This window comes from Poecilia formosa, unplaced genomic scaffold (genome assembly GCF_000485575.1).
Source record: "Poecilia formosa unplaced genomic scaffold, Poecilia_formosa-5.1.2 Scaffold58, whole genome shotgun sequence".
NCBI classification, from domain to species: domain Eukaryota; kingdom Metazoa; phylum Chordata; class Actinopteri; order Cyprinodontiformes; family Poeciliidae; genus Poecilia; species Poecilia formosa.
In genome coordinates, this window is record NW_006799997.1 from 731,290 (window position 1) to 753,193 (window position 21,904).

General features: G+C 40.3%; 1 protein-coding gene across 2 annotated transcripts in view; it reads right to left on the bottom strand.

The window, feature by feature from the left end:
* Nucleotides 1–419: 419 nt before the first annotated feature.
* Nucleotides 420–21,904, bottom strand: part of LOC103139204 (collagen alpha-2(V) chain) — a 24,097-nt gene continuing 2,612 nt past the window's right edge. The window contains exons 2-56 of one of the 2 annotated variants that reach the window (XM_016672299.1): nucleotides 15,580–15,789; nucleotides 14,609–14,827; nucleotides 13,961–14,185; nucleotides 13,852–13,868; nucleotides 13,727–13,759; nucleotides 13,614–13,646; nucleotides 12,851–12,904; nucleotides 12,151–12,243; nucleotides 11,965–12,036; nucleotides 11,839–11,883; nucleotides 11,686–11,739; nucleotides 11,550–11,603; nucleotides 11,412–11,465; nucleotides 11,266–11,319; nucleotides 11,130–11,183; nucleotides 10,720–10,764; nucleotides 10,534–10,587; nucleotides 10,409–10,453; nucleotides 10,188–10,241; nucleotides 9,877–9,975; nucleotides 9,748–9,792; nucleotides 9,554–9,652; nucleotides 9,427–9,480; nucleotides 8,658–8,765; nucleotides 8,529–8,582; nucleotides 8,350–8,448; nucleotides 7,673–7,726; nucleotides 7,484–7,582; nucleotides 7,362–7,415; nucleotides 7,208–7,261; nucleotides 7,079–7,132; nucleotides 6,759–6,812; nucleotides 6,623–6,667; nucleotides 6,452–6,550; nucleotides 5,977–6,084; nucleotides 5,827–5,880; nucleotides 5,694–5,747; nucleotides 5,484–5,537; nucleotides 5,334–5,387; nucleotides 5,107–5,214; nucleotides 4,967–5,020; nucleotides 4,806–4,859; nucleotides 4,568–4,729; nucleotides 4,386–4,493; nucleotides 4,167–4,274; nucleotides 3,434–3,487; nucleotides 3,237–3,344; nucleotides 3,099–3,152; nucleotides 2,883–2,990; nucleotides 2,463–2,516; nucleotides 2,274–2,381; nucleotides 1,821–2,166; nucleotides 1,531–1,721; nucleotides 1,211–1,453; nucleotides 420–1,117 (exon numbers count right to left, since the gene is read on the bottom strand). In XM_016672299.1, the coding sequence (XP_016527785.1) occupies nucleotides 971–1,117; nucleotides 1,211–1,453; nucleotides 1,531–1,721; nucleotides 1,821–2,166; nucleotides 2,274–2,381; nucleotides 2,463–2,516; nucleotides 2,883–2,990; nucleotides 3,099–3,152; nucleotides 3,237–3,344; nucleotides 3,434–3,487; nucleotides 4,167–4,274; nucleotides 4,386–4,493; nucleotides 4,568–4,729; nucleotides 4,806–4,859; nucleotides 4,967–5,020; nucleotides 5,107–5,214; nucleotides 5,334–5,387; nucleotides 5,484–5,537; nucleotides 5,694–5,747; nucleotides 5,827–5,880; nucleotides 5,977–6,084; nucleotides 6,452–6,550; nucleotides 6,623–6,667; nucleotides 6,759–6,812; nucleotides 7,079–7,132; nucleotides 7,208–7,261; nucleotides 7,362–7,415; nucleotides 7,484–7,582; nucleotides 7,673–7,726; nucleotides 8,350–8,448; nucleotides 8,529–8,582; nucleotides 8,658–8,765; nucleotides 9,427–9,480; nucleotides 9,554–9,652; nucleotides 9,748–9,792; nucleotides 9,877–9,975; nucleotides 10,188–10,241; nucleotides 10,409–10,453; nucleotides 10,534–10,587; nucleotides 10,720–10,764; nucleotides 11,130–11,183; nucleotides 11,266–11,319; nucleotides 11,412–11,465; nucleotides 11,550–11,603; nucleotides 11,686–11,739; nucleotides 11,839–11,883; nucleotides 11,965–12,036; nucleotides 12,151–12,243; nucleotides 12,851–12,904; nucleotides 13,614–13,646; nucleotides 13,727–13,759; nucleotides 13,852–13,868; nucleotides 13,961–14,185; nucleotides 14,609–14,827; nucleotides 15,580–15,789 (4,871 nt within the window). In that variant the 3' untranslated portion in view covers nucleotides 420–970. The remainder of the gene's footprint in view (nucleotides 1,118–1,210; nucleotides 1,454–1,530; nucleotides 1,722–1,820; nucleotides 2,167–2,273; nucleotides 2,382–2,462; nucleotides 2,517–2,882; nucleotides 2,991–3,098; nucleotides 3,153–3,236; nucleotides 3,345–3,433; nucleotides 3,488–4,166; nucleotides 4,275–4,385; nucleotides 4,494–4,567; nucleotides 4,730–4,805; nucleotides 4,860–4,966; nucleotides 5,021–5,106; nucleotides 5,215–5,333; nucleotides 5,388–5,483; nucleotides 5,538–5,693; nucleotides 5,748–5,826; nucleotides 5,881–5,976; nucleotides 6,085–6,451; nucleotides 6,551–6,622; nucleotides 6,668–6,758; nucleotides 6,813–7,078; nucleotides 7,133–7,207; nucleotides 7,262–7,361; nucleotides 7,416–7,483; nucleotides 7,583–7,672; nucleotides 7,727–8,349; nucleotides 8,449–8,528; nucleotides 8,583–8,657; nucleotides 8,766–9,426; nucleotides 9,481–9,553; nucleotides 9,653–9,747; nucleotides 9,793–9,876; nucleotides 9,976–10,187; nucleotides 10,242–10,408; nucleotides 10,454–10,533; nucleotides 10,588–10,719; nucleotides 10,765–11,129; nucleotides 11,184–11,265; nucleotides 11,320–11,411; nucleotides 11,466–11,549; nucleotides 11,604–11,685; nucleotides 11,740–11,838; nucleotides 11,884–11,964; nucleotides 12,037–12,150; nucleotides 12,244–12,850; nucleotides 12,905–13,613; nucleotides 13,647–13,726; nucleotides 13,760–13,851; nucleotides 13,869–13,960; nucleotides 14,186–14,608; nucleotides 14,828–15,579; nucleotides 15,790–21,904) is intronic. The other variant, XM_007553704.2, reaches the window with a different exon arrangement.

Below are 21,904 nucleotides of genomic sequence, written 5' to 3' on the forward strand. Positions count from 1 at the left end.
TGGAAGCAGGAAACAGACCCACAGAATAACAGAACCGCCAATGTACAATACATGTTTCACCGATATGCCTCCAAAACAAGTGTGTCCTTCACACTGCAGATGTGAAACTCTCAAAACCAGCTCCAACAGCTTGACATTTTTACCTGTTTAATTTTCCGTGAATGAAAATAGAAACAGCAGCTAAAAATGGCCGCCTCGACAGATGTGTGGCGAGCTGCAGTGCACGCGGAACAGCGAGGGTGTCGCATCTTTCAGCGCACGAGGGGAGTAAGGGTTGACCCAGAAACATGTGCGGCCTGAACTTTGACTCTTTTTCTTCCTGAAAAAACGCCTCTTTTCTGACTTTTTTAAATTTTTTTGGTTTGCTCACACACCTATCTGACACGGGGCAAGAAGACAGTGACTCATATCACCAAATAAGACGTTTGTTTATTTATTTGTTGCAGTTCAATAAAGTCATCATGTATCTTCAGAAATTTACTGCGTTCAACTGAGCTAATTGCCTTTTTCACCTTGAATATCAAGTGAAATCATTGACTAATAAAAAACATACTTTGTCTCCCTCTAGTGTTGAAAGAGTTGCATTTTGTTCACAGAAAAGTAATACTATTTTGCCATTTACAATCGTGTTGCATTTACAGCTTTTTCAAATGACTGTTTTGCACAGATATTAATAATTTAATTATTTATTCCATAAAAATTAAGAGCTACGGCTATCCTACATCGATTCTTCCTTTATCCAAGCGTCTAGAAAAACTGTGGACATTTATTCTTAAAGCCCAGTCCTCTAGTTTACACAAGTTTACAATCCATCTACATGTCTTTGCGGTACAGGTTCCTTTCCACAAACTGAAAACTGGAATAAATAGCACGAGTGTCCTTCTGTCACCAAAAAGGAAAGGCAGCGATGAAACAGGTAACTTCTATACCCTCTTTCTAAAAGAAACTGACGGCGTCCGTCTTTGTGATTTTATGAGAAGCACACTGGCCCGATGTCCAGACCGAACTCTTGATCGGCCTGTCCGACATCCATTGGGGCCAAGTCCATGATGGGGAGCCTGGTGGTTGTCTGAGTTCTGTACTCAATCACTGTCTTGGCCCACTCTCCGTTTGGTTTCTGAGGAAGAAGTGGGAAAGTGAGTGGATGTGTCTCTCTCTCTCTCTCTACGTTGAGTTTTATTCACATCTAGAGGAATTTTCTGTGGCTTACCGAGCAGCCGTCCTCAATGACGGCGTATCTGAGCCGGCTGTTGCCCTGCGCCCTCATTTCTTGTCCGTTGGCACCTCTGAGGACGAGAGCTTTCTTAAGGTTGCCGGCCTGCTCGTCCCTAAAGGCCACGCTGTTCCTGCAGTGATACGTGACGTTCTGGTGTGACTCCTTTGACAAAACCTGCAGCAGCTTCATCTGGACTGCCACGGCATTGGGCTGTTCCTCCTTGCTGCCGTAGAAGAACTGAAACAAGAAGACAAATGTGACGGGTTTTGAAGAGATGAGGGATTTCCTCCGCAAAAGTTTTCTTGTTTTCTTACTTTGGCTCCACTGTTCATATCAGCTCCAAACCAGATGGGTTTGTTGGGGCTGGGGGTGGATTTCGTCCACCAGGCTTTGCGGGGAATGCTGGCCGGATTGGCAGGAATGCAGGTTTCACCAGTTTCCATGTTGCACAAGACTCTGATGGCGTCTTTTGTGCTTCCTTGATTTGGATCCAACCAGTATTCACCTATAACAAATAAAATGAGACAGATCAGGACATGTGATGTGGTTTAAAAATGAGTTTGACTAAAAAAAAAAAAAAAAAAAATAGCAGCGTGACCCTGACCGCTCTTCTTCTGAGGATAGCAGTTCTTGATGTCCTGGCAGGTCTTGGCAGGGTTCATCTTGCTGCCATCCGGACTGCGCAGGTTCTGCAAGTGTCCGCTGAGGGTCTTCAGCGTGGCTCGGACACCCGTTTCGGCACCCAAAATGTTATTGTTGGGCTTAGCTTCGTCCTTGTTGAACTCTGGCGGAGGTGGAGGATCAGCGGTGTCGTCGTACTCGCCGAGCTCTGCTGCTTCCTGAACTTCGCCATGAGCGTCGTAATCGACGGCGAAGAGCTCCTCTGCAGCTGCTGTGGGAGGACCTGGGGGCCCTGGAGGACCTGGTGGTCCAGGTTCTCCAGATGGACCCTGAAGAAAGACCAGAGAGGTGTTTTCATGACGCTGACTTTAAATAAAACAAGTTGGATCCACCTTAGACAACAGTCTGAAGTTGTACTTTAGATGAATTGAGTCACCTGAGCTCCGAGGTCTCCTATGGTTCCTCTGCTGCCTGGAGCCCCCATTGGTCCCGGCTGGCCAGGATTTCCTTCCTTTCCTGGAGGACCCACCACTCCAGGAGGCCCCTATATTGTTTTAAGACATGCTGACTTTCTATGCTAAGTTGTCCATATAACATGGTCGTGTTTTAGTCTCATTTTGTTTACCCTATGTCCGGCTGGTCCAAAAATTCCTCGAGCTCCTGCATCTCCTGTGGCGCCCTGAGTTAGAGAAGATCCCATTTTGATTACCCTCGCTGTTTGGTAAAGTTAAATTCTGCATCAAACTCGGTCAATGAGTCTGACCGAGTTTGATCTATTCTAAGTAGGGATTATGTGTGTTTCAGCATAAAGCTGACTGGATTTCCCACCCGAACACTAAATTCATGATCCTCAAATGGTTTTACTGTCTTTTCTTTTAAACAGTGGTTTATGTGCTGCCTCTACTCCCTGGAGTTCTTTCTTAGCCTTATTTTTCACACCTCCTGAACTCTGATTCAACAAAATTTTACCTCCTTGTATATTTTTAACAGTATGTTAAACCTATAAAACACATTTTCATTCCATAGCTTTGAAAGCTGTACGCACAGATATTCCAGGGAGACCCTGGAGTCCAGTAAAGCCTCTGTGTCCCTTCTGACCCCTCTCGCCGGGTTCTCCAGCTCCTCCTTTCTCCCCCTGTGGTCCTTGAGGGCCCTTTGAGCGAACACACAACAACATTTCATCACATCAGAAAAAAAGACGCACAAGAGTTTTAAACCACTGAGGTTTTTTTAAGCATTTAATGTGAAAAACCTCTCTTACCACTTTTCCCCGTACACCAGGCTGTCCCTGGGGTCCTGGGGGCCCTCTAGCACCCTAAACTCGCCAAGAGACAATAAAAAGCGGTGGATCAGTGGTTTGAACATGCAACACTGAATTTAAGCTAGTTGTAAAGCTCACATTTTCTCCTCTTTGTCCAGGACCACCAATTGTTCCCACCGGACCCTCGTTTCCTGGAGACCCCAGTACGCCAGGCAGGCCTTCTGGACCTGGGTTCCCCCTATCGCCCTAAAGATGCACAAACAAAACATTAATTTATACTTATGTTCGTATAACCCAAGAAGACATGTGAGCAGAAATAATGTTTTTATTCTCACCCTTTCTCCTACTAGACCGTCTTTACCGGGAGCCCCCTCGGCTCCAGCAATGCCCTGAATGACGACACGAAGAAACAAAAATATAATTTATGTCAGCGGAAAACAGAAGAATCGGACCGTAAATCAGCGTGATTAAGCTGTGAGTCATTTGCAAAGAAAGTGTCATTAAGATGTAGGAAAAGTTGCAATAAGATTTATTATGTCTGAAGTTTTAATGTTTCTACAAATTAAGTGTGAATGTTGACAAAAGTTTCTGCACTCTGAGGTGGAAAACCCCCCTGAAAACATTGGTTCAAATTACTACAAAATTTAGATGAAACAAAATTCATGATGTTTGGAAAATGCAATAAATAAAACGCAGTCAAAAATATCTATTGAATGCAATCAAATCAGATTTCTGGGTGTCATGCTGAATGATCAATTTTGCTGGAAGCCACAGATATGAAAGTAAAATCAAAAAATACCCAAAAGCGTAAGCATCATATTCTCACTGGACCACATTTGACTTATTGAGTGGAATGTTTTGGGGCAATGCATACAAAACAAATTTATAGCCACTGGACGCAAAAATCAATCAGAACGCTACATTAAGTCGTATGTTGGGATCATAGGAATCCATTACTTTTTTAAAAATCAGATTGTTTTTTTTGTTTTTTTTTTACTTTTCATCTGTTCCAAATAAATAAGTAACTTCAATAAAAAAAAATATAGAAAAAAGAAAGACTGGACAAACCTCAGGACCGGGATCACCTCTTGGTCCCGTGGCTCCTGGTAAACCGATCCCACCTGGAGGACCGTTGGTCCCCTGAGTGCCGGGAGCTCCTGGTTTTCCTGGTGGACCCTGACAGACGAGTTACTCAAGTTTACAGTCAGAATAACAGAAATAACCACCTTCTTGTGATGGCTAAAGGAGAAGGATGGATATGAAGAAAAGATCAGCAGGAGTACATACCGCAGGACCGGGCAGTCCGACCGAACCTCTCTCCCCTCGGACTCCAGGCAGACCCACCCCTCCTCTCTGTCCTGTCGTTCCAGCTGGTCCCGGAGGTCCGTCAGGGCCCTGAAGGAAAGGTGTGACGGTATCTGATTGTCAGAAATGTGAGTCTGATAAGAAAGTGCTTCATTTCATCTTACCGGAGGACCGTCCTCTCCTGGTCCTCCCTTCTCTCCGGGGCTTCCTGCTGGTCCCGGCGGTCCGTTTTCTCCCTGACGTCCCGGAGCGCCGTTTTCTCCTCCAATCCCAGGGGGGCCCTTCTTTCCAGGAGCGCCTATGGGGCCATCGGCTCCAGTCGCACCCTGAAACGCAAATTAGTTTAGGTTTTTGCAGTGATTATTGTGGAGTAGAAACCCAATATCAGGGTATGTAACTCACAAGTGAACCTGGAGGTCCAACTTTTCCAGGCAGTCCAGGAAAACCGGGAGACCCCTGTGTGAAGAAGTCGTTTTGTTTACGATATGCTTTTAGCATCTTAGCTGCAGAGTTAGACAAGCTAAAAGTTCTGAATAATTGGATTGTTGGGTGAAAAAACTCACAGCTGGACCTTGTGTTCCCCGGCCTCCTTTCAGCCCCGCGACACCAACGGGCCCCTTAAGAGATTAAATTCAAAGGGGATGTTGATCAAATTACTTAAGACAACTTCAGATATTAAAAATTTAAATTGGCAATTTTGTACCTGTTCACCTGGCTTCCCAGCCATGCCCTGAGGTCCGGAAGATCCTGCTTCTCCTTTAGGTCCTGGTTCTCCTGTTTCACCTTTGACTCCTGGCTGGCCATCTTGACCCTAGGAAAAAAAAACCCCACAAAAACTTAGATTCTATTCTTTAAAAATAAATTTACAAAGTACATCAGACTTTCTTTTTTTTTTCATTGGCGTGTTCTAGCATTTAACAGGATTCTTACAGACGGTCCAGGAAAACCAACTGCCCCAGTTGGACCAGGCTCTCCGTTGGAACCCTGTTATTCAATCAAGCAAATATTAAATCACAACCTTGTGAAGACTGAAAACTAATGGCTTGTTTATGGCTAAGGTATTGAAAAAGTTCTACTGACGGGGATTCCTCTGGTGCCACGGCGTCCCGTTGGTCCTGGTGGACCGGTTTCACCCTGAAGAAACAAAATATAGCTTCTTAGATCAGGTATTGTCATCTTACACCAAAGGAGAGAAACTGTTGTTTTTGCCCGTTTAAAAAGTTAAATAACAGCTTATTTACTTGTGTAGTTTGGAGTTTTGTAAAAAAACAAATAGTGTTGTCAGCTTACCTTTTCTCCATTTGGCCCACCTGGACCAGCAATTCCAACTGGACCAGCAAGTCCCTTTAAAAAAATTCAATACAATTAAAAACACATAAATATTTCTAATTGGATACCATTTAGCCACAGATTTTGGACCCACCCTTGCACCATCAGCTCCTGCCTTTCCTTCAGGTCCCTTCTCGCCAACAGAGCCCTGTCAGTGCAAATCAGCGTAAAAGTTGTCATTTCCGGATTTTATGATGGATTATTTGGTTCTTTGCAGACGATACAGTCTTATTCCTTAACTTACAGGATCTCCTTTTGGTCCGGATGGTCCTGAAATACCTCTCTCCCCTGGCATTCCTTGAAGTCCTGGACCACCTGGCTCTCCAGCAGCCCCCTTTGGACCTGGGTTACCCTGAAGTGTAAAACACACAACAATCAAGCATAACATTGAGAGTAAGGCTGCACAATATACCATACTTCCACCAGTACTATGTTACACAATACCAAGATGGTACAGATCTACTTGGGGCAGTTTAACATCGGGCATTGGTCTCTGTCTCTTTAAGAAGATCCTATTGATCCAGGCACTCCTTTAGCGCATCATTACAACAATGATGCTTTCTTGCCACAAACCAAATTTATGGAATGGTTTGCTGCAAGAAGTTCTACCAGGCAGGTCAATCGCTGTGCTTTGATTGATCAGTGTATGTCTGGGATTTTCCACTGAAAGCAAAGATGAATGTTTTTGGGTTCAGTAAAAGTTTTAATCACAACGATACCTTGGGACCATCAGATCCCGGTGCTCCTGGACCGCCTTTTGGTCCTTGAAGCCCGTTGGGACCAGTTTCTCCTCTTTCTCCCGGCGCTCCTCTTTCGCCCTACGTGTGACGTGTGACACATCAGATAACAGAATAACTGATTGAAGCATTTGGTGGAATCAGTGGACTCACTCTTGGACCCGTTTCTCCAACAGAGCCAGCTTCACCTGCAAGACCCTATAGAAGAAAAAAATACAACAGTAAACACAACGGTTTTGGTCTTGGTTTATATTAGTTTTAATGCTATTTTAGAGGTAGTTCCTTTTACCTCATCACCTGGCTTTCCTGCCTCTCCAGGTGGACCTGAGGGTCCAGGCAAACCCTAGGAAACATCAATCCCACTTTTATTTATCATTAAAAACAAGAAGTGACAAAATGGAAACTTCCTTATTATGAAATTGCAAAAGTCAATAGACCAAATGTGATGCAAGACACTTTTGATCAAAATCTTAATACCTGGAATTAAACTACGAGCATAAGAAATTTACTTTGGATCATAATGGAGTAACAAAGTTAAGCATCACAATACAACGGACTATGGACTAAGTTCTGTTTTTGCACTAAAAGCAATGCTTTTATGTCATTTACCTGGAAACCGGTCTGTCCTTGAGGTCCTTGCTCTCCTCTCGTTCCTGCAGGGCCCTAAAGAATAAAAATAGATTGGCTTAATCACGAGAATCCTTAGTTTCAATCAATAAAAAGGAGATGGAAGCTTACAGCTGGACCAGGTGGACCAGCAGCGCCGGTCTCTCCATCTTTTCCATTTGCTCCCTGGAACATAAAAGAGTACACCATTCATTGAAGGATCTTTATATATGTGAAGATTATGTAGCATAAAGTATGGCTGGCTACTTCAGTACCAGCTACCTACCCTTTGACCCGGAGCACCGGGACTTCCAGCTTCTCCAGCTTTTCCAGCATCACCCTACAAACAAGTCCAGTGTTTATCACCAGGTTTATACGATGCCTAATTCCAGAGCCCATCTCACTTACTGCGAAGCCCTTTGGTCCTGGCAGACCCATGGTTCCGGCACCACCTCGGGTTCCAACAGAACCAGCCGGGCCAGGTTTGCCGTCCTCTCCAGCCAAGCCCTAAAACACGAGGGCAAACATAAAAACTTTGCATTGGGAAAACAATAAAGGCATAGTGGCATCACAGCACTGTTGGAAAATCATGCTTACCATTGGACCCTGCCTTCCCTCTGCTCCCTGAGCACCAATCGGCCCCGAGAGACCCTGGGAAAACAAGACGAATAAAATGTTATGTGAAAACACAAACTTTAGCCTATGTCTTGGGATATTATATGATAGAGCAATACAAACTGATGCAAAATTGGGAAAAATGCATCATTTCTATGTAGGCCCCTTTCTTCTTATATGTCTAAATAAAATCCAATTCTGCCTTCTGCAACTGTTCCACAGCAAATATGAAAAAGAGGGTGTGTAATGTAATCAAATTAGGCTTTAAAATGTACTGCAACATAAGCAAAAACCATATTATGTAATAATTGGCACAAAATATAATAAAATCCTTGAATGCAGTTTGAGGAAGCTTGTAGAAGGAAACCCAAAAGTTTTGACCCAAGTCAAATTATTGTCTTTTAATTATTAAAAGACAATAATTACCAGGTTTTCTGGTAATTAACAAATAGAAATTATTTTAGTCATTCAAACTTAACTTCATATCTTGAAATTATGTTGTTTTTTTTTTTATTCTGTGTATGTAATCTTCTGGTTTCAGATGTAGATGGTTTGATTTGTATTCACTTTTTGGTTTTCACATATTTTCCTTTTTAATTTGAATCAGAAGACAGAAGAAATGTTGGGAAATTTATCAGAGATGTATGGAGTTGCCTTACCCGCGCTCCTGTTAATCCTGGCTCTCCATTGCGTCCTGGGTCTCCCAGAGAACCTTTGATGCCAGGCGATCCTGGCAGTCCTCTCTCACCCTGGGCTCCCTGTTTGAGCAAGAATCACATTTTTAAAAGCTGAGCCATCCACTATCATAAATGCTATTATCAACAAACGTCTTTAATACCTTTTGTCCTGGTAAACCATCTGCACCGGGAAAGCCTCGGTTTCCTGGTGGCCCCTAAAACAGAAAGTGCTGAGAGTTGGACTGTACGTCCTATAAAGTTTTCATGGCTGATATAGTTAGCTGACTCACCATCTCCCCTTGTGGTCCCGGAGACCCGATGGATCCAGCATCGCCTCGGGGGCCACGCTTTCCATCCTCACCCAATGGACCAATTGGCCCTGGAACACCATGGTCACCCTACCGCCAACGGATTAGTCAATACAGCAGTAAGAACAGAAGGAAACCTTTAAGATGAGGTTTTATTTACCCTTTTTGTCAACTTTTTTTGAAGAAAAGTTGCTGTCATTATATAATTCAAATAGCCGTTCCATTGTGCCAGTTCAAAATTGATCTGACATTTGAGAAAATTTGATATTTTTGCTAACATTCACTAATAGAGATGTCCTGAAAGATTAGCAAAAATATTGGCACATTCTACAAAGTTTTCATTGAACAACCACTTAAGATTTTTATGTACAACATTAGAAATGCATTAAAAGGTGCAAATAAACTAAGAAATCAATTCATTTTTTAGTAAGAAATTAAACATTTTATTGCCAAAGAATGCATTACTTTAGTGAATTTGAACCGGGTGAAGCTAAAACTGCCACTTGAGGAGTTTTGGCTTCAACATATTTGCAGACGAAGGTGATTTTTTTTTATGTTAAACGTAAAATATACATATTTTTTTTAAAGTTTTGCTCTGAATATGTTGTTTTTTTCAGCAAATGGCCATTTTAGAGTCTGTATACAGCAGTTAATTACTAAATTCGTTGACAATTATTTGAATAATCGGTTTAACACGGTTAATCTGATTAATCGTAGGGTCTAAGAGTTAAGGTGTTAGTTTCTCACTTACTCTTTCTCCTTTATGCCCAACTTCTCCTTTATGTCCTGGTAGTCCAGCATCACCCTGTTAAAGCAAAGACCAGAATATTTGAATGTTCAGGATCTGACCTAAGTTAGAAATTCAATAAAGTTCGTACCAGTTGGCCTTTTGGTCCTGGTACTCCTGTGGTGCCCTGGGGGCCAGGAGGACCAGTGGGGCCAACCAAACCAGGCGGCCCCTGTAAACCTGCTATACCCTGCAGAGAAGAAAGCAAAACATGCTCAATAAAAAAGGCATCAAAGGTTTGCTAAAAAGGTGGAACATCTGCTTTGCGTTGTTTCAAAGACTCACAGAGGAACCGCGGGCACCTGGGGCCCCGTCAGGTCCTGCAGCACCCTGTTTTAAACACCAGAATGAGTCTTTCAAGAGAAGAAAAAAAAATCACTCTATCTTACTAATCAGTATCAGATTTGGACTCGCCTGCTGTCCAGTTGGTCCAGGTGGTCCAACACGTCCGCCGTCCCCCCTGGGTCCCTGCTGCCCTCGACTCCCTCTGACTCCTGTGGGTCCTGCTTCACCCTAACTCCCAGACAACAGTCAAGTCATGAATATTTTAGGAAACTGAAAAGGATTTCTTCCTGATTTGCTGCCATACCTGGCCTCTAAAAGCGACGAACTGTGAAGACTTTTGAAAAATGAAGCTAAAAGCGCAGTAGAGGCGTTGTGTCTAACTTATACTGTTGGAGTTTCTTATTAAAATGAGATCGATGTAAAAGTGTGAACAGTCTTACCTTCACTCCTGGACTTCCTGGGAATCCTGCCATACCAGGAATTCCAATCGGACCCTGTAGTTGGATTAGATGAATTTAACTTCACATTCTGTGACCCGCCTGGCAAATCGATGCTTCTCAGACAACAAAATCAATGAGAATATTTTGTCTCCACTGGACTGAAAGTATACAAGAACACAGTTAGAACAATTACAAACGTAAATAATCAAAGTCATTCTTACCAAAGGACCAGGCTTGCCAGGATGGCCATTTGAACCACGTTTACCCTGACAGGAAAAATAGACCGTTAGCTTTCGCTCTTTGCCATTTCAATACTTTCACATCAAGTGATGGATTTGCCTCATACCAAAGGACCAGTGGGTCCAATTCTGCCTCTTTCTCCTTGCAAACCAGGAGGACCCTGAAACAAAAGACGGATTTACTGGGACACTACTTTACACCCTCCGTTTCTTCTCCCCATCTTAATGGAAGTAAGACACAGGAACACTGGCAACATTGGTACAGATTGAATTTGAATGCATTTATTGCTTACCGCGGGTCCTTGAGGGCCCATTTGACCAGCAGTACCAGATCCACCCTACAGTGAACATAGATACAAGTGTAAAATGTCTACTTTGTAGAATTGATTATAAAATTTGTCCATAACTTTTTTATTACTGGTAAATTCATGAAGCGTTGCAGGTGAACTTGTGCCTCTCTCTAACAATCGGTTGGTGGATAAACCTTAATAAACTTTAGGCACTAACCCAACCTTTTTCCAACCCCAGCTTGGTGGCCTTTTGTCTTTATTGTCTAAGGAATACCTCAGAATTCCCTCAGGTGAAATGTAGTTGTTGACTTAGGGGAGGGAAGTCTGTGGTCTTAAATAAACAATAGTTGGTGTATGGATGGACTCTTTTTTTAGTTCTTTTTCGATAGTTCTGGATCAGGATAATGTCATACCTTGGCTCCAACTGCCCCAGACTCGCCTTTTGGTCCTGCAAGACCAGTGTGTCCCTGTTAGGATTAAAGTTCTCCTAAGTTTTGTATCCGTTTCAAATGGAAGTCAACGACAAACAAAACGGTGAATTTTCTTTACTTTGGGGCCTTTACGTCCTGGAAGACCTGGAAGTCCTGGGAATCCTCTTGCGCCCTGAATTCAAAACAAGCCACAACTCGTCAGAATCCTCCGTAAACTGTAAAATGCCTTGGATGCACTTATGTCATTATAGGTAATTCTGTTACTGGTGATCCTGGAAATCCTGGTTCTCCGGTTGCACCGGCAGGCCCAGCCTCTCCCTGCCCATAAAGAAAAAAAAAAGTGACGTTTGAATGTTTTTAATCAGATGACTGAAAATGAGGATGTATGTCTCTCTGACTCACGTCAGGTCCTGGTTTCCCTGGTGGTCCATCAGGTCCTCGATGACCAGGCTCACCCTGTGGAATATTCACATCCAACATGTTGCTACATCCAACCATGGCTGCCACCATGTTTTATACGATAAAGAAGTCATCCCACCATTGGTCCTGTGTCTCCGTGTTCTCCGGGAATTCCCTGACCGCCGGTTGCGCCCTAAAGTAAGACATCAAAAGTTAAAATCATCTGAAATTTACAGAAGTTTGCTAAAACTAAATTAATTCTCATAACTTTGGGTAACAGCATAAAACCTACTGGAGGCCCAGTTGGTCCAGGAAGTCCTCGTGGTCCTGCTTCACCCTGCAACAGGATACTTTTATTCTCAGGTAATTAATTCACAAATCTGACTTTACGGTTTGTTTGCAGACCTGAAACACTCACCCTCGTTGCGGACACCATCGGAGCAAAACCCGACTTCTCACTAAAACCAGCCATCTGCGACACCAAGTTTCCCTTCAAGGAAAAACAAGTCAATGATTACCTCTAGAAACAGATTTTTAAAAAATATTTTAAGCATTTTTCGGAAGAATATGTTAGAAAGTCCTTAGCAGATATGAGAATTCTCACCCCAGGAGGAGAGGGATTCCCAGGGGGTCCAGGTTCTCCTGGATTTCCAGGGACACCAGGCTCACCGTCAAATCCCGGGGGTCCAGTGAATCCCTACAAGTTTTGTTATTACAAATGTCATAATGAAGTTCAATTTTATCTTGCTAAGTCACAGCTGTGAGTATTTACTTAACTATCATTTCTTTTTGTTTGGTTTTGTTTTACGCTATTAGCATTAGCATTAACATTTTGCTAATGTAAAGAAATATCTGGTGTCTTTAATTAACAATACTTTATTAATCATTGTGTCAGGAAATTGTAATCAAATGTTTTAATACTTTCCATTTGTTTAAATAATTCACATATACGGTAGATTTAGGACATTAGCACTGCATATGCTGCGGGCTACTTTTATATTTTTTCAAGGTAATAGAGTTTGACAAACGCTTCAAATTAAAAATAATTCTGCTTCCAGTGAGAAAATATTTTTATAATGTCACAACACTGGATAAATGACTACATTTAACAGAAATAATTTGGTACCTTTACTTAATTCTTATGATCGGAGTTAGGCAAATAATAAGTCATGACCTCATTATCATAAATACACTTCAGGTGTGAAGAAGACTGTAACACATAAAACTGAATAGAAATAATTGTGTTAACCTTAGGTTTAAATTGTACATGTCGTCTCAAAAGAAAAAGCTTTTTCAAAACTTACCCGTCTGCCTTTGAAGCCTCTTGGTCCTGTTCTTCCCTGCGGTCCTGGGGGGCCCTAAACAATGAGATTAGTTTAACTTATAAGTTTATTTTCTCCACTTTATGGGGGAAAAAAACACAAAATAAGGATATAAGAGACAAGTCATCCATCTCACATTAGTAGAACAATATTTTGTTTGGCTGTTGCATTAGAAAAATCACATCTCCTTTAAGAAAGTTTTAATCTTATATCACTTCTAACTTTGTTTTCTTTTGTCCAGCCACTGCTTTTGGGTTCAAGAATCTAAACTCCAAGCAGAAACCACCCAGGAAAGGATTTGAATGCAGGAACTTCTTGCTGCACAGCAAGAAGGAACAATAAATCTACATCATGTAGGAGTTTCATGTTATCATTTTAATTACTGTGATAAAAATTTTATGACATTCTGCTTTATTGAGATGCACATGTTTGTAGTTTTAGGTTCATTTTAATGGCTGCAGTGCTTATAAAAAATGTCACATATAATCACCTTAGCATCTGCTCCTGTTGTGTTCATTAGAGTAGTCCCATAATTCATTTTAACATTAGAGGGCGCCAAAGCTGCGTAATCAATATCAATACTGGAAGGTTAAATAGATTAAAAAAAAAAGTACTTTATTGTGTTAATTAAGAAAGTGTCTTTTTTTTAATGAGCATTGGAGAAAAAAAATAACAAGTATGAACTTTATGGAAAGAAAGACCTTTTTCTGAATTGGAAAACATTTGGCAAAAGCAAGTTACCCACCATTGGTCCAGGGTGTCCGGGGTTTCCCACAACCTGAAGAACGGGCAGATAATTATCTCTTGAAGCGAAGCTTCAGAAATGACGCACAATTCTTTTGAGTATTTCATACTTACATACGGTATGTCACCTGGTTCCCCTTTCTGTCCCTGTGAAGGAAGCAAAATAGCTTGTTAGGTGTGCTGTGATTTTTTCCCCCCCCTCTTATAAATAAAAGTGTGTGCATAAAACAGTAATTTACCTTGAAGCCCATAATTTCTTGAATTAAAAAAAAAAGAAGAAGAGATAATTATCACACAGTTGATTACTACTGAGGCAATTTAATAGGCTGTCAGGGAGAGTGACCTCACCGATCCTCCTGCCGGCGCTGGCGAAGCTGTCGCACACGGGGCAACATTCTCCCTCGGGCGTGGTGACCTTGTCGCAGTTTACCAGCGGCTCGCACTGAATCTCGTCGCAGATGGAGACGCCGTTGTCACAGACGCAGACGCGACAGGGCGCAGGTTTCCAGATGTCGTTGTGATGGTAGAGCTCCCCGTCGACTTTGCAGTTTTCTGATTTCTTTTCATCAACGGCTGCAACACAGAGAAGGGGGAAAATAAAGGGAAATGAAAATTGTCACTGCAAAATTTAACAAAGTCATCCACAGTCGATTCCTTAGTAGATAGCAGTCTGAGAATCAGGGTATTCTTTTCCTGAACTTACAAGTTCTTTTACAGAGATTTAGTTGTACTTTCAGAAACTGACTGCAAATTATCGGTACATGAAACCGTTTTAGGAAGATCTGAGCACTGATGTTTCATCAGTCACCCAAAGTCACATCCAGCTCCGTGCCACAGATCTTAGCAGCAATTTTAAGAAAATCAACATAGTCTTCAACGTCACAACTATTATCTAGATTGGAGCATTATCATTCACAATTGATCACCATCCTCTTCTCAAGCAACCGTCTACTTGGTGCAATCACTTTTGTGTTTGGTCAAATTCTGTCAAATTACCTGTTGTTGGGTCGGTGTTGGGTGAAAATGTTGAAGCCACACTTAGGCACACAGGACAGCATTCACCACTGGGGATCACTGTTTTCTGGCAATCGCCGAGGTTCTCACACACCACATCTTCACACACTATGGTTCCCATGTCACACACACACAGCCGGCATGGCTCCGGGTTCCACATGTCTGTATTGGCATAGACCTTCCCATTTTCTGTGCAGGTGTCTTCATTAAAACACATGAAAATAAAAAAATAAAAAAAATTGGTTATTGATTTAATTGTTGTAGCTACACTTGGTACCACCTACTTGAAAACACAATTTATGCTAACACAAACAGATTTTTTTTCTGACATTTTGGCAGCTATTGAGTTGGATTGATTTTCCAGTTTAAATGTCACTTACGTCAAATACATGGTTTGCAAAAATAGCCACTAAGCCAATGCAAGACTGCAGTGAGTTTGAATTTCAAATTCAGATTGCTTGCTGCCAAAAAACCACAAATAAACACAGAAAAACCATGCGTATTTTGCTGCTTTATTGAAAATCTATTTGTGCTAAAGACTCACAAATGCAAAAAAAAAAAAAATCATAAGTTGTACAGAATGCTATTATAACAGAGAGGCAAAAAATTTCCCTGAGGAATACACCTTATTCGGTAAGTAAGTCACTTGCTCAATCTGTTGTGAGGTTGTTACAACACACACATGTTGCGAAGTGAGCTTATCTCGTTGAAAGTTTATGTATTCCGTCTGCAACCTGAAAAGAAGCACTGTCGGAGGGAAATTCAGACCGCAGCAGAAAGATTTGGAAAACAACAGTCCACAGTGGTGTGCACAAGGTGACGCCTGAAGAGTTGATCTTCAGGCCAAGACGGAGACCAAAAAGCACCACCAGCTGGGAAATACACAAACACTGCATTGCAGAAGTCGACGTCAACCACCAGAAGCAAGGCTGCGGGTCACGTTTGCAGTTTACCAGTTTCTGCGTGGGGCTGCTGCTGTTTCGCAGCCGAGCACACAGGGCAGCACTCGCCCTCTGGGATTTTTGTGGCCTGGCAATCCCCTATATCCTCACAAACCACGTCCTCACACAACACCGTCCCTTTATCACATAAACACACCCGACAGGGCTCAGGGTTCCATATCTGATCGTTGGCGTAGGTTTTGCCGTCCACCGAGCAGGAATCTTTGTGAGGAAGAACAGCAACGGGCATCAGTATGGAAAGCTGTTCTGAGATGATAAAAAAACAGCTTCATGTATTGCAGATTCAAGAGAAGCCCAGTTTCTTGGTTAGGTTTTGAAGGCTATACAGTTTGGGCTGGTCACATTGCCTGGAAAACCAAATGTGGGGTTAGCTAGTTCGGAAAATGTATGATTTGGAAAGTTCATGATATATGGAAAACAAAAAACAATAAGTGGACAAAATGGAAAGCATAAAAATGTTTCATGTTTAGACAAATGTAGCTCAGATTAATTGACAAAATGATTTGTAGGTTCAAGGGAACAGCTTACTTTAGGCAGACGACATAAGGGTTAGCTAAAAAACAAACAACAACAAAAATGTAAACACGTAGTTTATGCTACCTAGAAAACATCTTTGGTTAGGTTTATGGAAAATACTGGCTGAAGCAATTCACATTAACTGGAAAACAATAGCCCTACGATGAGTACTTAGAAAAAGTCATAGGTGTTACTTTACTATGCTTGCTCACCAAAGTGACAAAAAGAAATCTTTTACATTTAGATATATGCAGTTGTCTAGCTGATACTATCTGGAAAACAAAACTCAAGTTAGCAAGAAAAATTAGCTAATTTTGGGTAAATGTATAACTTAGTCATCTCATGCTAGCTTAAAGCCACTTCATGCTAGCTAAAAAAAAAAGTTGAATTTGGGTCACTACCAAAAATCTCATGCTAGCTTAAAAAGGAAAACATAAATTTAGGTAACTACTAAACAACTCAACAGTTTGTGGTAACAAAACTCAAGTCAGCAAGAAAAATTAGATTTTGGGTAAATGTATAACTTAGCCATCTCATGCTAGCTAAAAAGAAATGTTGGGTGACTACCAAAAATTTCATGCCATCTTAAAAAAAACAAAAAAACAAAAATATGTTGGATTTAGGTGACTACTAAAGTCTGTGAAAGTTTAGGTATGTTAAACCAAACCAGATGTTCAATCCTAAGTAAAAACTTGCTTTGTTAACCCTGTGAGAGGTTACATTCTAAAAAATATCAGCAAAGATTTTATAGGACAGTGTTGAATTGAGTGATACAATTTACAAAACTTTTATATGCAATTTTGGGGGGTTTCCAGGAAATAAATGTGAAAGATAACACTCCTGTTTTGGCACAAAAAAAGCCATTTTGACACATTATCTACATAGATGTAATTATTAATCTTTTAATCAGATCACTGAAACATCAGTTCATAATATTTATTACCAGTTTTATCGTCCAAGAAAGGAGCGTTTGGTTTGTTGGCTGAGCACACGGGGCAACACTCGCCCTCGGGGACCTCGGTTGTCTCACAGTCCCTTAGCTCTTCACACACCAATTCCTCACACACCACAACTCCCGAGTCGCACACACAGACTCGACACGGCTCTGGGGCCCACATTTGATTGTCGTAGTAGGTGGTGCCATTTTCTGTGCAGGTCTCTTCATGGGAGAAAACACCAACCGGATGAGTACCGCAGACGATGCCCTTTCAGTGCACACAATGCATCATTGAAGGGATTTTTGGGTATGCCTTGAGAATATGAAGTTCCATATTTTTGTCTAAGACTTCTTCAACTTTTGTAACAATTTAGACATTTGATTCCTAATCTTTTGCCACAAAGCTAATTATTCAATAGTTGGATCTTTTTATGTGTACATTTAAAATATCGTGAAACAACATGAAGCTGAATTCTGCTTGAAGGGAAATCCCATTTCCTTTTTGGCACTCAACCTAATTGAATGCATAAGATGGAGATTTTTAGACACTTCTCAAACCATAATATGTATAATTCAAAGTCATCAGCACTTTTTCAACTAATAAAGATGATTTTAAGCTTCTCTGGTAACAAATTTGGAGGGTTTATCTGCATCAGTCAACTTAAATGATGCCCATAGCTCAACAAATCTCACTGGTATCAGTTATTAGATCAGTCTTAGGTTATTAATGAAATATTTAATCTGCAGATTAATTGTAAAACATTTTCAGAACATTCAGAAAATCATTTTTTTTTTAATGTTTATACTATGAATTAGAATATTAATTTATAGTGGAACATGGAATGTTGTAAATAAATGGTAAAGCCACACACTAACGCCAAAAAGCTAGAATTGTTCGCTTTTTTAACAATATGATCGCTTCTTAATGAAATAATTATTAAAATGCAGAGCTTTCTGACTGACTCTTACAACCTAGCTGTATTTTTTATTTCATTTAGAATATAGTGTTATAAACAAATTTGGTCAGGACAAAGTTAATGACATTTTTCACTGGATTTATACCTCCAAACTGGACAGGAAGACCTCATAATGATGCATGGTGGTAACTGAAAGGGACGTGAATGTGCCTGATGAATCCCATTAGTGAAGGGTCAGAGTTGGGTCAGTTTACCTGCTTCAGAGTTTGCTGTGTGTGTCAGTGGCGAGGTGGAGCACAGGGGGCAACACTCGCCTTTTGGAAACACCACCGACTGGCAGTCTCTGAGCTCCTCACACACCTCATCCTCACACACTACAAGGCCGCTGTCGCACACACAGGTTCGACACAGCGCCGGCCTCCATATCTCATTGTTGGAGTAGACTGTTCCGTTTTCCTTACAGCCGTCTGAGTCAAGCACAGCAGCAGCCGACATGTTAACATGTTCCTCTGAGTCTGCGGAGGTCTGATCCAGTGATGATGATGATGAGGATGACACGTTGGAAACTATCAACTTTACAGTACAACCAGCTGGTTGTTCAATTTAATGAATTCAAGCAACCAATTACATATATTAAACTTAGGTAACAACTTTTTTTTATTTTTTTTTATAGTTTTGAGTTTATATTTTGAGCAAACCTGGAAATGAAAGCAGAAAAGGGGCTGAAGTTTTTCCGTTTGCCCAGTAGGTTGCATCAACCGTCTTTTAGGAACAACTGCAGGAACAAGCTGCATATAAAAATATAACTGGAAATCTCATTCATGTTACATGCTTAAAATTATGAGGATAATATAAAAACAATACATGGTTTCCAGTTTTAACATTATAACTTATAAACAATAGCAGATTCACTTGAATTCATTTTTTAAGACCTAAACCAAAAACTGTTTTTCAATTTCACTGCCTTATTGGTAAATCTGAAAGAAATTAATCTATAACATTTTCATGTTTCATGAAAGATACCTTTACCCCTTGAAATGTTTGACATTTTGTGACATTACAACTACAAACATCAATGTTTTTTATGTGATAAATTAAAACAAACTAATGCATAATTGTGAGATGAAGAGAAAGATGATGCACGGTTTACAGAAGTTTTACCAAATTAAATTTTAAAAGCATGACGGGCAATTGTATTTAGCCTTTGTAGAAGAACTTCTCCCACTATTAGGTCATTTCTCCATTTTTTATCCACCCTTCATTTTAAAGAAGCTGATGGTGAAGAAGACAAGCATGATCCTGCCACTAGTCTTCATATTGATATCTTCAAATCATTTTCCTGATTAGATTTTGCTTGGAATCCCAAAATAAAAGTTTAAAGGGTATATATGACTGCAGCACAGTACGCATTTTGAAACAGCTTGCTTACTAGACTTTTAAAAGAAGACGCGAGAAGAACACAAATTAAAACGTCGTAATTTTGACATATTTCGAGGCAAGTCGCTGCTTACCTGCAGAGGCCTTTAATCTAACCTGACTAGACTGTGGTTCAGTCAACAGCTTTTGGCTGTAAAGTCGTCTATAAATCTATCTGTAGGCTACTGTGCAATTATCCCTTCAAAAGAGATCTCTGCCAAAGTTCGACATTTAACATGAAACATATATGCTTTGTAATTAGCATGGATTTCACCATTAGAGTCCTCACTTCCAGCCAGTCACAGCAGGAACACATGCTAACAGCTAACATATGCTAACAGCTAGCATAATCATTAGTTATATTTCTATTAAGCCAAATGTGTCTTAATCTCTTCATTCTAACACAACTCACATAAGCTGAGTGATTTATAATCGTCTCACGTGTCAAAAATACAGTTTTATCATATTTTGTTAGCATGGTATGCTAAAGGTTAACCCAGGGACAGTTTGCAGGACATTGTTTGTCAGGATGAGATTTGATTGACAAATGAAAATACATAACGCTGCTCCTTTAATGGGGACACAAACAATCAGCAACTCTGATTCAAAAGCAGATTTGGCCATACAAAAACTTAGGCTACATTCTGCAAGGGTTTTCACAAAAAAAAGGAGCATATGCTGTTTATGTTTCAGACCATTAACATTTTTCTAGATTAAAATAGAACGGAAGGAAACTGTGCGATTTCTGTTTTAATGAACATGGGAGCCTTTTTTTTAAGGTTTTGCTGGATTTATGACGGTTTACACGTCCATTTGTAGCAACTCCAGCTTACAACAGAAATGTCACATCAACATTAATTATGTTGATGTGTATTCATATGTGTGTGATTTCAGTATGTTTTTGTTTTATAAACGCATGATATAATTTCAGTTAGTTATAGTTTTTCCAAATGAATTACTGTTTTTATTCAGTCCTGTTAATAAAAGTGTTTTCTCAATTTCAGTTTTAGTTATTTCGTTCGTTTTAGTTGGTGTTTATCTATTAAATAAGATTAAGCATTTTAAAGGATATTGTCAGGGTTAGATTTCTGAAACCCGCTTTCATGATAGGCAGGAATAAAATGCCAAGCTAGGGTTACGCAAGAAACATGATTTATGTACAGTTGGACATTACGAAATATTTGGTTCCCATGACGAGTGAAGAATTCTTCAATTTAACATTCAGACTTTAATAGGAACACACACTAGGTTTGCAAGTAAAAAATCTGGAGTGTATTTCAACATTTTTTATTATAAGTGCACATAAACTATTTTCTTTCCTGGATAGCTGACCACCAATTACCTATTGGCACACAACATAAAAACAGCAGCATTAAAAAGAATAAAATAAAAGCAGCCCACACTGCCCACTGCAGTACTTTACTTCATAAAATTGGAACAATATTTAGGTTAGATGTGGAAAACGTTAAAACTCTTCATGTTTTAGTATTTTCTTTTATATCTTTCTCAAACACCTGGCTTGTGTAGCGAGGAAAAAGAGGAGAAAAAGACTACACATAGGAATGTTGCACATAAAAACAGGAGAAAAAAAGAATACAAAGGGTTAAATCTCGCCACCTGCTGATGCTGTAGGCTTTAAGAGCGCATTTAAATCCATTCATTTTTGTGACGTCGCTAAGCACTAATTATGTGGTGAGGCCTCTCCCCGAGAAAGACGATGGTTTTCAGCAGCTGTAGTTATTTCAGGGGAAACCACTGAGACTGTATTATATGTTGGGTTTGGGTTAAAACTTGTGGTTTGACTTTATTTGGGACAGCAATGAGATACCACACCCGAAGGAAACTCCTGCTTTGAAACCTGCTTCAGACCAAAGGAAAGCGTCACAGGTTGATGTAGAGTGTATTTTTGCAGGAGATATTATATTTATAACAGTTATGCAGCAGCTATGTAGCTTTTCAGGTTTTTAACCTTTGTATTTCAAAAACTTTCCATCGATGTTAGTAAGTCGCTTTTCCTTTCCACATAATTATAGCTTCAGCTAGAGCATGAGCTTGTACTATATCCATAGTTTATATGTCTTTTTACACATCAGTACAACTGTCCGCCCCTTGTGCTCAAACTTTGGTTACAAACATCAAACCACCATGCAAAGGACTTAAAGAGATACTTTGATATTTAAAGATTAAATCAAGTCAAGTGCAACTTAGTGGGCAAAGATACTCCCTTTTTTTTGCCATAATGGAGTAAACATTTATGGAGAAAGTATCTAAATTTTTGACATGGTTTCTTCTCAAAGCTACAGAATAAAGCAGTATGTAAACACACTGCTGTAGGTAGCACTGTACTGATAATTAGCAAACATATTTTCCAAAAGCATTGCTCTTATCAACGTTTTATATTAATTTAATAAATTCAAAGATCATCCTCACATACACTATCGAACTATCCCTGCCGACCTCACACTAAAATTTTCTTTCATATTTATTTTGTTTCCTGATGTTTAAATCCCTTCAAAACTTTTATTAATTT